Source organism: Ursus maritimus, unplaced genomic scaffold (assembly GCF_017311325.1).
Source record: "Ursus maritimus isolate PB19 unplaced genomic scaffold, ASM1731132v1 scaffold_28, whole genome shotgun sequence".
Classification (NCBI taxonomy): Eukaryota; Metazoa; Chordata; class Mammalia; order Carnivora; family Ursidae; genus Ursus; species Ursus maritimus.
Genome location: NW_024425341.1, coordinates 6,046,291 through 6,060,584, shown reverse-complemented (window position 1 = coordinate 6,060,584; position 14,294 = coordinate 6,046,291). Strand labels below are relative to the sequence as shown.

Here is a 14,294-nt window from a genome sequence, read left to right as displayed (position 1 = left end):
TTGCTTTAGGAAAAGAGCGTCAGAGAAAAAGATGACAGTGAGTTAGCTCTCCTTAGTTTTAAATTTTTGATTTTATGGGTATATACCCCTTTTTTACATTTTTAGTTTATTCCATATGGAAAGACCTATATTCCAGGAAAGAATAACAAGAAGTTTCTTAAACAGGAAAAAAATACATTAAGAGAGCAACTAAAATAAAATTACATTATCCAAAATATTCTTTTAAAAAAATTTTGGCCTAGTGCTTTTATTAAAACACAAGAGATTTATTAAGACGAATAATATGCATCAAATCTGGCAGAATTCCTAATCCCTAATAATTTTCAAAACAAAATGAATAAATAATTTTCAAAAAATAATTTTCAAAGCAAAATTATACTCTTTAAAAAACTTACATCAACATTTAAGGTGGAAAGAAAAATTCAAAGGCAATAAATTATTTGTGCATTTTTCTTTTACTTGCTGAATAACTGCTTAAGTGCATAATCTTAAACACTAAAACATCTGTACAACAATAACATTTTGCATGTGAACGTTTCTAAGAATTTTAAGACCTAATACTCCGAACCAAACATAACCTCTAACTTAGTGCTAATGGAACCGAAGCCACTATTTGGCTTTTTAGAAGTGAAAATGGCAAGCTAAGAGTTAATGAGACTAGTCTTAGTGGATAAGCCCCCTGAGGTGCTGGTGGAAGACCAATGTTTGAGTAGGGCCTACACTCACATGCCGGAGGCATGACACCTGCCAAGGAGGAAGACATGCAGAAACACTTCCACATGTTTCTAATTTGATAGGAGGAAAAACAGCTAAACCAGTGTTACAAAATATACAATTTCAGTAGTGATCTCAGGTCTCCTGCTGCTGAGATGTTTGGACACATTTTATTGTTGTCCAACAGCCACTCTTCAGAAGGCCAAACAGCTCTGAATTGGGAGGAAATACTTGTAAGATCAAATACCAAGAAAAAAGAAAAGAAAAAAGTAGTGAATGAAATCACGAACTACTACTTTAAACGAGATTGCTTGTTCAAAAAAGAACCTATAAGTGGGCTTTTAAAGAACAAAATTATATATAAAAGCAAATCCAGCTTAAGGACAATCATTTCAAACTTTTTCTCCAAGCATCCAGTTTTCATTATGCTTCTCTAAAGCATCTGGGAGGGGAGCTGTCCAGTGGCGTCAGCAGACTCTCACTTGAGCTCCTCTTTCATTTCTAAGCCCTCTACAGTGCTAAACACCAAGCAAGAGCTTGGACCCTTAGTAACAACCAGGAGGCACAAGGGTATCAAAAATTGAGCACTTACAAGAAACTGTCCTAAGGGAAAGAAAATAAAGGTTGTTCAAGTTAAGGAAACCTAATTAAAAAAAAAAAAAACCCATAAGGTTACAAAACCAATTATTTTGTGAACATCACTGGTCCTCTGTACAGTACTGAAGCATGACACTAACAACACGCAAGAGCCTTCAGAGTTCTAGCTTCAAAGTTCTATTAGAATGGAGTACAACTTTTGTGGCACCCATCTCTTAAGTTTAGAACTATTCCCCATGTATGATAAATTTTAATTAATCTAAATTTAACTAATAAGAACTCTTTTTTTCTCTTTGGAAAAAAGGGAGGAGGGAAGGGAAAGAGAGTAACAAAGAGAAGGAGGGGAGGGAGAAAGGGGGCAAGTTGTGAAAAAAGGACGGGAGAGGGACAGAAACAAAGGGGGAGAGAGAGAGAGAAACAAAACAAAACAACCCTGGATTTTTGCCAAAAACTCAACTTTCAGGCAACGGTCTTGGTAGTATTTAGTGCAATCAATATCACTTTCTACATCTCTATCTTCAGTCAAATTGATGTTCTTTTACCTCAAGATATTGTAAAATCCTAAATAATGAAATATTAAATTATGTCCCACATGATTTACCAAAAAAGAACATGAACTAAAACTTTTAAATCGCATCTAATCCCCAGATATGGCAATTAACTGAAGGTTTAAGTGATACAAAGAGCTTGGCACAGCAGATATCCAACAAAGAATTGGCTTTAAAATCTCATTATAAAGTATTAGAAATATCATTGCACTGAATTTTTTCCTAGATTCCAATTAAACAAAAGGATATATAAAAAGTAAGCAGACTGTCTTATCCTGCCTCTGCTTCCAGACCTATTTCTCTTTTGAAATATATTTTTAATGTACTTTATCAATAGAGGTAAAAAGTCTAGCCCAGTAAGTAAAATTGGATATTCTCCTATTTACCAGATTTTCTAGAGCAAAAGCAAGAAGGACCAACAAAAACAGTTCTCAGGAACTAAACTTTAGCTTTGGTTTTAACCAAATTCAAGTTTTTGTGATGCCCAAGGGTCACAGTGCATCACAAACTTTTCCACTGCAGGGCTAGGTAAAAAATGCTACAGTGAGTGCATCTGAAGCACAAAACGTTAACTTCTCTCCTTCCATGTAGTCATTTACTTAAGGAACAGTCTGTAAAGATACTATGTAAACTAAGGTCAGGGAGCTGGGCGTTTAATAAATGATTTCAGAAATTAAAAGGCATTTTAGAAACCACTTAGTTACGAAGCCTTCATTTCACAAATGCAGAACTAAGACACCAGAATAGCTAAAGTGTCTCTAATCGATCTCTTTATTTCACTACCCAGGTTTATTTTCTTCATAGTACTTAACACTATCTGAACTTGTATATGTATGTTCATATGTAGGTACACATGTATGTATTTTCTCGTTCCTCTTACTAAAATATAAGCAACCTGAAAGTAGGCATCTTTAATTTTCATTCATTGCCCTACTTTAATTCTTAGAAAAGTATCTAGCATAGAGTAGGCACTTAATAATAGTTAAATGAATAAATAAAACTATAGAAAAATGAGAAAAACATATTGAAATATTATACTGAGACTTGTGAGAGTCTAGAATCAGTGTAGCCTTCTAATCCAGAAAATGATATTTGAGTTGTATGAAGAACTAGAATCCAGCTACCAAGGAAAAGGTGAGTTGGTATGAAGTAAACGCTTTTTTAAACAGAAGATAACAAATTAACTTATTCAGGGATACCAGATATAAAAGCAGACTACTGTTGCCAAAATAGATACTTATTTCTTCCCAATCAATGTCTGGGCAATGTCTTCAATTCATACCACGTATTAGAATACCAACTAAAAACTTCACTCAAGCTAGAACGGATTTGTTACATACCTATTACTAAGAAAATTCATACTAAAACCTCAAATATACTAAAAAAAATTTGGCAGGATGCATCTTACCTATAAAGGATGACTTTTGTAAAAAGCCCACCTGAAGTTTTAACACATATGAATACTAACTGATTTTAATAAAAAGAGTTCTTCTATTACTTCAGTTTATTTTGTAGCAAACTTACTAGTAATGAGTATTAAGTCATTAACACTGGGAAAAGTCTAAACAAAGAAAACCAATATAATTAACCATCTCCTCTTTGCCTTTCCTCTTCATCTTTAGAAACCAGGAGTTTATTACAAGCAAATAAAAAAAACTGAAGCTATTAGACAAAGAAACATATGCAGCAAGGTTCTTAGTGTCCCATGTTTTAAAAATAATTTCTTCACTCTAATGACGTCCATTCATTTAGTCAAAAAATTTTTATCAGCACCCGTTATAACATCCCAAGCTCCTTGGTAGGGATTAGAAGGAAGAAGTTATCAGAAATATTTAAATTTGAAGGGATAAAAACTGAAAAATATATATTGGACTTCCAGCAAATCTGAAATATTACAAAATTTTTCAAAAAGACGTTTCAACTTACATTTTGTTCCTCTAGTTCTAATTTGGGGATTTTGTGTGACTTGCGCTCTTCAGATCTAGATGAGTCATGCTTGTTGCTTTTTTTCCTCTTTTCTTTTCTGCTTTCATGCTTTGATTTTGTGTGCTCGCTTGCCTGTACTTCATTTAAAAGGTCTCCACAAAGGGAAGACTCAAACAATTCCCTGCCATTCTGGATAGTTTTGGTTATTTTTAGTTTAATTTCAGGTGAGCCAGTCTTCTTTGGAATCACAGTTTGTGGTACCGAAGGAGGAGGTGGTGGCTGTGGAGGAGAAGGTTTTTCCAGAATTTCATGTGGTCTTGTGTTTGGAATTTCTGAGTGGTAATAGTCAGTGGGGCTAAAGTTTCTAACTGCACCAAAGCCATTGGCTGACCCATTGGGATACTGATTATATGACTGGTATTTGGTTTGAGTTTCATACATGCTGATTGATGGTGGATAGCCATTTGTGAGTGGAGGAAGATCTTCTGTTGTAGGTGGGTACTGAAAGCCTTGCTGCAAGGTAGCTTCATATGGTGTCTGGCCACCATCTTCAACAATGTCACTGTTGTTATCAAAGGCATCCTCCTGACGGATGTTGGCGGAGTCAATGAGTTGAGGTGGTTGCTGAATTGTGTTTCCCATGATCCCTTGCATGAAAGAGAAAGAGAAATCCATTGTTCTGCTCCAGCATCCTTAACTTTCCCTTTCTCTCATCGGGCCTAAAGTTTTAAAAGAGGAGATTAAAAAGTGTTAATATCCTCACAGGCTAGAGGCTTATCAGTTGAAAAAGAATTCACTGAAATATCTTGTACCCAATTTTCATATCCAGATATACACAAACACTAAATATTTTTAAAACAGGTAGCCAATATAATTCTGATACAAGTCAAATGCTTTTTACCTTAAATACTTATCTATTTGAAACCCTCAATTACTTTCACAATTTTACCAACAAAATTTTATCCTCTTAGCAAAACATTCAAAATAGTTTAGCATTCCTTTCTGTTTCCCAAGTTAGAAATGATAAGTCTCAGGTTAAAACTGATATTTGCAAAGCAAGCAGTGTTCTGACACATATAAATTAGGTTCCATACAAGCTTCCTTTAAATCACTCATGGTTTTTTTTTTTTTTTGCCCAGTGGTTCTCTTTGTTGTTACAAAAAGATAACAAAATCTTATTGCAAATATTTTAAGTACAAACGTAAAAAGGCCTATTTCTCCCTCTCCATCATTCCCATTCTTCTGTCATGGATAACCAGTATAAATACTTTGGGGAGTATTCTTCCAAATCTTTATATACTCACATATAAAATTTTAAAAATAGGGTTGATTCTGTGACTTGCTTATTCAACTTAACAATATATCCTAGATATCATTCTACATCAGCATGTATAATTTTCATATATACTTTATTATTTAAATAGTTACACAGTAAACAACTGTGATATCTATACCGCAATGTACTTAACCATTTGTGTACTGACAATCATTTAGCTGCTCACCATTGTTTGAAATTATAAATAGGTCTACAGGAAACTGTCTTGAAACTAGATCTTTAGGCCTGTATGTATTCCTATTGGACAGATTTGAAATTTTAATAGAGATAGCACAGCTTATAGAACGGTTTTGCAGTATCAATTTACCGTCATACCAGTAGTGAGGGTGCCTGATTCTCTATACTCTTGACAGTATTAGTTGTTTTTAACCAGTGGCATAAATAAAATCATCTGGGGTAGTTTTACAAAATGTACATGTCAATCAACATCTATCTATTGATGAATCTGATTTGACAAATCTGGGGTGAGGCCTAAAATATGAATATTTTACGATCACATTCAGCTGATTCTGAAGCACCCTCTTAGTTGGGTCATTGCATTACAATCTTTGCATTATAGTTATTGCAATATACTCTTACGATTATTGCACCCCCCAGAAGGTGCCTAAAGATGCTCACATTATGTAACAATGTTGTAATATAAATAAACATCTATTAGGAAATGCTCTAAGACCTCTCTGTGTTGTCATAAAGTTTGACAAGCCTACCTCTTGAGACAGGATTAATGGATAGTTCAGATATTATTTTGATTATCTCATAAACATTTCCTCTAGAAAGCTCTAAGGCTTTTCTCTACCATATTGAGTCCGATGAATTGATTTTAGCTGCCTGGAATACTGTGAAGAAGGGCTGTGAGGCTACAGTCCAGTTTTATTCTATGACCAATTAATAATGTCTACCATCTTGATTCTAGTAGGATTACCATAATGATAAAGCACATAACCCAAAACAGCAAAGAGGAAAATGATTGCTGACAATACACTTTTCAAGGCATAGCCAATTAAACAGCTGCTGTTTACACTGTTAGCAAATGGAAAGAATTTTAAAAGTTTGAAAACTACAAACAAATGAATACAAGAGCATACAGGAAATCAAACTGCCCATATCGCTCTATAGTGAAATAGGGTGCAGGGGGGTGTTAGACAGCACTCTCATTTTTTGGCATCTACTATGGGCCAAGCACTTTATATGTTATCTCATTTAATTCTCATAACAACTCTGCAGGATAGGTATGGTGGCTCCTGGTTCACAGCTTCAGGGGTTAGGTGCCTTGCTTTAAACCATAAAGCAAAGGGGGCAGAATTATTATTTGTATCTAAATATGTCTGACTCTACATCCCATTTTTACCACGCTACCACTTCCACTTCACTCAGCCATAACTTCTGAGAGGATCTGATTCTTTTGTTCATGTTCTTTATTCCCGATCACTACCAAAATGACAACTAACAATTCTATAGTAACTGCCACTAACACTTAAATAGCGCTTACTATGTACCAGGAACCATTCTAAGTGCTTTACATACAGTACATTCAATCCTCCCAACAACCTTCAGGTAGATGTTAACCTTAGGTCCCATTACAGACTGGGAAATAGAAGCACACTGAGGTTAAATGACTTGCTCAAGTGCACAAGGCGAGTCATTAATTGACAGAGCTGGGATTTGATCTAGGCAGTTTGGTTTCAGAGTCAGTGATGCTAACCAGTGTAACATACTAGTAATGCTGATAAATGTTAGCAATCACTTATTTATGCATAGCTGGAGAACTGAAACATTACCCTAATTTGACCCTTGGCAAAAACGTATAGCTCACAGACAAAGAACGGTATGTTCGAAAATTCTGTAAACACACAGGGCAACTAACTATACAGGTGGAATTCAAAAGTTCTTCAAACTTCCAACTTGAAGGCAAGTTAAATACTGACATTTCACAAGATGGAACCTGTGTTTTTGGTTCTCATAACTGTCATACACAAGCTCAGCTTCCAGATTAGTCTCCCAAATTATAGTCTACAGAGGTTTTCAGGCATGTGTATTCAGAGACTAAGGTTTCTGATGTTTCTGACTTAGTTCCAATCACAAACTTTTAAGAAGTTTGGTATTTTTGCTCTTTTATTCTCTAGCCCTAGAACCAAATATTTCCTTTTAGTTTGAACTAAGAAAGGAAATAACATTACTATCTTACAATTATATAGGAGCTTACAATTACACAGTATTTTCACATGCGTTCTTATTTGACCCGCAAAACAATCCTGGAAGGCTGACAGGACAGGTGTTAGCTTCATTTTTTAGATAACTACATTCAATATTTGAGATGCTAAGTTTTCCAAGACCACAAAGCTCACTAGTGATTAAACTTGAAAAAGAATCAATCTCTTGCCTTCTAATCCTGCCCTCTTTACCACAATATCTAACTGCCAGAGAATATCCAGCTACCCAAAGACAATCATACTGTAAGAGTCGTATGTTCAAAACTGAATGAACTGTCCTTTCCCTAACTCAATTTTCCTTTCAGACCACCCCAGATTTGTCATTGCTTCCACTATTTTTCTAGCTTCCCAGGCTAGAAGCCTCAGTCGTGTGGGTGGCTGATTCTCCCCTCTCTGTGAAGCCACAAAATGAGGCACTCAACAAATCTTGTAGTTTCTTCCACTGAAATCTCTAATTTGTTCTTTGATCCGTGTCAGGCCAAGCCCTCAGCACCTTAATCCTGAACTATGACAACTGATTTTCTAGATATTTCTCATCTTTAACTTCTTCCTGCACAGCAGTTAGAAGATGTGTCCTTAAACCAAACTTTGATAAGTCTACTTCCATTCTAAGAAACACCACAGCTCCATATTATACCAAGTCCCTTCCATGCTTTTCAAGGTCTTCCATAATCTGACTTTCCTACCGACTCAAATTGTATATGCATGAATAAACTTTTCTGAGCATCCTCGAGCCCAAATAACTATAAAATGTGGCCTTGCACTTTGTTTAATCCCATGAAGCAAATTATTATTCCATTTTACAGATGTGAAGAAATGGCATTCAAAAAGATCAAGTGATTTGCCCTTAATCACAGAGCGAACAGAAGTTGAAAAAAAAATGGTGAAACTCAGATCTTCTAACAATACAGTACTCTACAGGGGAGCTGCTAGCTCGTTGGCAAATCATCCATACTTTGCACTTCTCTCCAATATGCTCCATAGCTGCAATCCAAATGCATGTCTGACAGCTTTCCTTGTATCTCACAAGCATCTTAAAATACCTAACAATGAACTTAGTTTTTATTCTACTTCCACATGTCCTTCCTTCAGTCCTTCCTATAAGAGAAAAAAGAAACCTCCATCTATCAGTTGCCCAAGCCAGATACCTGGGACTATGATATATCCCTTACTGTCACTCCTACTCTTCCCCAATGTATCAGTAAACTCCTGGAGTTTTAGCTCTAAAGTATACATCTCATATTTGTCTGTTTCATTCCATATCTTTCCTTCTTCACGCCAGTCCGATCTCCTCACTTGGTCTATTCCATAGCTACCTGCTCAGTCTTCATGCTTCTTCTCCTGCCTATGATCTATTTTCCCATATAACAGCCAGTCCCCTTGTAAAAACTAACCCAATCATTTGACTACCCCACAAAATACAGCAAGAAAAAGGAATTATTGCTATACTCAACAACATGGATGACTCTCACAATGTCATTCTGAGTGAAAGAAGCCATGTGACATAGTGATTCCATTTATATAGTATACAATGTGATTTCATTTATACAAGGTTCAAACACAGGATAAAGTTAAAACTAACTCTATGGAGGGGCACCTGGGTGGCTCAGTCAGTTAAACATCTGACTTCGGCTCAGGTCATGATCTCGGGGTTGTGGGATTAAGCCTTGCATCAAGCCCGCTGCTAAGCGGGGACTTTGCTTGAGGATTCGCTCTCTCCCTCTGCCCCTCCCCCCTGCTCGTGTGAGTGAGCTCTGTCTCTCTCTCTCTCTCTCACATAAATAAATAAATAGACTAACTCTATGGAGACATCTGCCAAAATAGTACTTGCTTATGGGGGGGGGAGGCTATAAACACTGGATAAGACCAAAAGGAGGTTTCTGAGCTGGTAGTTATATTTAACATATTGATCTAGATAGTAGTTACATAGCCTTAAGCAAAAACAAAAGAACAAACCTTCAGGGCCTTCCCAATGCATTCAAATAAAATCGCAACTATTTATCATGGCCAGCAAGCCCCTGCATGGTCAGACCTCTGTTTACATTTCCAAAGTCATTTACCAACACTCTCGGCTGCCAAGCACTGCACTCCAGCCACGTGAGCCTCCTTTCAGTTTCTGAAATGTGCCAACTTCACCTTTGCGATCAGGATTTTCACATGTGCTACTCCAGCTACCTGAACACACATAATCCCTCTGTGAGGCCTTCTGAGGTCCCATGCTCATTCTACTGACTAAGCCTTTTTTCTCCTTTATAGCATTTACCATGATATGTGTTATACAAACATGTGTTTACCTTCTTATTGTATGTCTCCCTTAGTCGACTGCCTGCTCTAAAAAGGCAGACATGGGCAGAGATCATGTATGTCTTGTTCAATATTGTTCAATTAATAAATGAAAGAAACAGTCCCTATCCTCTGAGGGCCTATAACTAGTATACCTCCATTTACCTGCCAGGTTTCTGGGGATATTACCCTACAGTATAACTTTACTCACCTACTAATTTTTTGTTTGGTAAAAATGTGCTATGCTCATTATAAAAAATAATAAATAAATACATATTTAAAATATTGATACCCATAGTTACATGGTCAACTGATCTACCACAAAGGTGCCAAGGTTATTCAAGGGGAGAGGACAGTATTTTCAATAAATGGGGCTGGAACAGCTGACTGGATGTCAGTATGAAAAAAACTGAACCTCAACCCTTACTTTACATTATACCAGCAAATAACTAAAATTAGTTTGTAAACCTAATACTAAAATCAAAATGATAAACTTCTAGAATGAAAACATGGGACAAAATATACCACTGGTTTAGGCAAAGATTTTCTTAAACAAATACCATGAACTGTGAAAGACAAAGACTGACGAAATGGGACTTCAAAATTTAAAACTTTTGCTTTTCAAAGGACACAGTTAAAAAAAGAAAAGGTGATTTAAAAATGGCAGCCATGAGAACAGGGGAAGATGGGGGAGTAGGAGGATCATGGGCTCCCCTTCTCCCACAGACACACCAGGATGACAACTACATGTCATGCAACTCACTCTGAAAACAAACTGAAGACCAGCAGAACAGATCGTTCACAGCTAAAGACACAAAGAGAAGGCCACAATGAGAAGGGTAGGAGGGGCAGACATGCAGTCGGGAACCAAACCCCTGGGGCAGTGACCTACAAGTGGGAGGGATATCACAGGCACAGAGTGCTCCTTGAGGAGGGGATCAAGCCCCTGCACCAGAAAGACAAACCCCCATAATGTCTGACTAGGAAATCCTGAGCTTGACTCTGGGAGATCCAGAGAGCCACAGAAAATCAAGACTTTGATCTTAAAGGGCCAGCACTATGTCACTTGGTCTGAGACCCAGCACAGAAGCAGCAGTCTGAAAAGTACCTAGGTTATAGTGAAGGAGATTTACTGAGATTTAGGACATAAGCCAGAGGGGCAGGGATCTGTAACAGCTTTCTCCGGGAATGGAACTGCTGGTGAGTCATTTTTCTTGCCCTCCTTCAGCCTGGTTGATAAGACACTTGCAGGAGCCAGCCCCGACACCCTCCATCTACCTTGCTAACCCCACTTTCCAGCTCTGCAGTTCCCCTGTGGACCTGCCCCATCCAACCCACCCATCCCAGCAGGGGCCCCTCCAAAGCAGCTCCTACCCCACCACATCCAGCAGACAACCTCCATCAGGAGCAATACCTCCCAAAATGACTACCACCCACCACACCCTGCAGGCAGCCCTGGTTCAGGACCCGCACCCCTTCAAAGTGACTTCTGCCCCAAGGAAGGGGGTGAGCCAGCTTTGCCCACCAGCATGTCCACAGTAGTTGTGGTCAGGCCTCTCAGCCAGCTTTTCAGGGGGCCAGCCCAACCCATCACATGCCCTCAGCAGCTACAGTTAAATTTCTCAGTCAGTTGTGCTGGGACTGACTACACTGCAGCCAGAAGGCCTGGGGGGCAGCCCGGCCCACCAGTGTACCTGCAATAGTTGGGGCTGGCTACTGCTGACAGCTGGGCTAAGGGACAGCCCCACCCACCAGCAGCACACCCACAGCAATCAGGGCCCCGTCACAATAGGAGGACACATGCAACCCCCTTAGGGGACAAGTCTGGAGCACCGCGTTCTGGTGACAAAGGGGACCACACTACAGAACGTCTTCCAGATAAGGCAACTACTTTTAAGACCAGGAGACATAGCAGACCTACCTAATACATAGAAACAAGCACAGAGAGTCAGACACAACAAGAAGACAGAGGAATATATTACAAATGGGAGAATGAAACAAAATCTCCAAAAAAGAACTAAACAAAATACAGATATGCAATCTATCTGATAAAGAGTTCAAAGTAATGGTCATAAAGATGCTAACCAGACTTCAGAGGAAAGTGGATGAACTCTATGAGAACTTCAACAAAGAGACAGAAAATATAAAAAAGCCAATCAGATCTGAAGAATACAATAATTGAAATGAAAAATCCTAGAGGGAATCCACAGCAGATTAGAAGAAGCAGAAGAACAGATCGGAGATCTGGAAGACAGGATAGTGGACAGCACCCAAACTGAATAGCAAAAAGAAAAAAGAATTTTTAAAAAATGAGGATAGGTGAGGCACCTGGCTAGCTCAGTCAGAAGAGTGTGTGACTTTTGATCTTGGGGTTGTGAGTTCAAGCCCCATGTTGGGTGTAGAGATTACTTAAATAAATAAATTTTTTTAAAAAATTAGGAAGGTTAAGGTACCAATAGAACAACATCAAGCATACTAACATTCACATTACAGGGATCCCTTAAGAAGAGAGAAAAAGGGGCAGAACATTTACCTGAGAAATAATAGCTGAAAACTTCCCTAACCTGGAAAAGGAAACAGACATCCAGGTCCAGGAAGCAGAGAGAGGCCCAAACAAATTGGACCCAAAGAGATCCACACCAACACACATTATTATTAAAATATCAAAAATTAAAAATAGAGAATCTTAAAAGCAGCAAGAGAAGAGCATATAGTTATGTATAAGGAAACACCACAACACTATCAGCTGATTTTTCAGCAGAAAGCTTACAGGCCAGAAGAGAGTGGCATGATATATTTAAAGGGAAAAAACCTACGTCTAAGAATGCTCTCCCTAGAAAGGTTATCATTCAGAATTGAAGAAGAGATAAAGAGTTTCCCAAACAAAAGTTAAAGGAGTTCATCACCACTAAACTGGCCTTATATGAAATGTTAAGGGGGGTAGGGGTGGGGAAGAGATGTTAAAGGGACTTCTTTAAGCAGAAAATAAAGGCATAACAAGATGAATATTATGAAAGGAAAAAACTTCACTGGTAAAAGCAATACATAAGTAAAGGCAGTAAATCAATCACTTATAAAGCTAGTATGCAGATTAAAAGACAAAAGTAGTAAAGTCAACTATATCTACAAAAATTAGTTAAGTGATACAGAAAATAAAAAGATGTAAAATATGATGTCATATACATAGAACATGGGAGAGAGGAAGTAAAAATGGAATGCTCTTAGAATATGTTTGAACTTAAGCAACCATACACATAGAATGTTATTTACGAAACTCATGGTAACCACATACCAAAAACCTATAACAGAAACAAAATAAAGAAAAAGAAAACCAAGCATACACTAAAGAAGGTCATCAAATCACATGGGAAAACAGCAAGAGAAGAAAGGAACAGAGAAGTACAAAAACAAGTGGAAAACAATTAACTAAATGGCAATAAGTACATACCTATCAATAATTACTTTAAATGTAAATGGACTAAATGCTCCAAAAGACATAGGGTGACTGAATGGATAAAAAACAACACCTATCTATATGCTGTCTACAAGAGGCCCACTTAAGACCCAAAGACACATACAGACTGAAAGAGAAGAAATGGAAAAAGTTATTCCATGCAAATGGAAAAAAAGAAAAAGCTGGAGTAGTAATACTTCTATCAGACAAAACAGACCTTAAAACACTGCAGTAAGAGACAAAGAATGGCATTACATAATGATAAAGGTGTCAATCTAACAAGGGGATATAACAATTGTAAAAATTCAATGTACCAAACATAAAATCACCTAAATATATAAAGCAAATATTAACAGACATAAAAGGAGAAATTTGACAATAACACAATAATTGTAGGGGACTTTAACACCCCCATTTAGATCAATAGATAGATCATCCAGACAGAAAATCAATAAGGAAACAGTGGCTTTGAGTGACACAATAAACCAGATGGACTTAACAGATATATAGGGAACATTCCACCCAAAAAAGCCAGAATACACATCTTTTCAAGCATACAAAGAACATTCTCCAGGACAGATAACATGTTAGGTCACAAAGCAGTCTCAATAAATTCAAGAAGACTGAAATTATATCAAACATCTTTTCTGACCACAACAGTATAGAACTAGAAATCAATTATAAGAAAACAACTGCAAAAAACACAAACACACAGAGGCTAAACAACATGCTACTAACCAACCAATGGGTCAAGAAAGAAATCAAAGAGGAAATAAAAAAATACCTGGAGACAAATAAAAATGGAAATACAATGGTTCCAAAAAGAGGGAAATTTAGAACAAGACTGGCTTACCAGAAGACACGAAAATCTCAAATAAATTATCTAACCTTACACCTAATGAAACTAGAGGAAAAAAAAGCCAAAGTCAGTAGGAAAAAAAAAAGAAACAATAAAGATCAGAGCAGAAATAAATGGGGAAAAAAAAGCAGAAAAGATCAATGAAACTAAAAGCTCGTTCTTTGAAAAGATAAACAAGATTGATAAGCCTTTAGCCAGACTCAATAAGAAGAGAGAGAACTCAAATAAATAAAATCAGAAATGAGAAAGGAAAAGTTAAAACCAACACCAAAGAAACACAAAGGATTGTTAAGAGACTACTAGAAAAATTATATGGCAACAAATTGGATAACCTAGAAGAAATGGATAAACTCCTAGGAACACACAA

General features: G+C 37.2%; 1 protein-coding gene across 6 annotated transcripts in view; it reads right to left on the bottom strand.

Annotated features, from left to right (window-relative positions):
- The window catches only part of NSD3 (nuclear receptor binding SET domain protein 3), a 110,434-nt gene that overhangs the window by 64,152 nt on the left and 31,988 nt on the right, over positions 1 to 14,294 (bottom strand). For all 6 annotated transcript variants that reach the window (XM_008686603.2, XM_040643254.1, XM_008686604.2 and 3 more), the window contains exon 2: positions 3,786 to 4,504. In XM_008686603.2, the coding sequence (XP_008684825.1) occupies positions 3,786 to 4,460 (675 nt within the window). In that variant the 5' untranslated portion in view covers positions 4,461 to 4,504. The remainder of the gene's footprint in view (positions 1 to 3,785; positions 4,505 to 14,294) is intronic.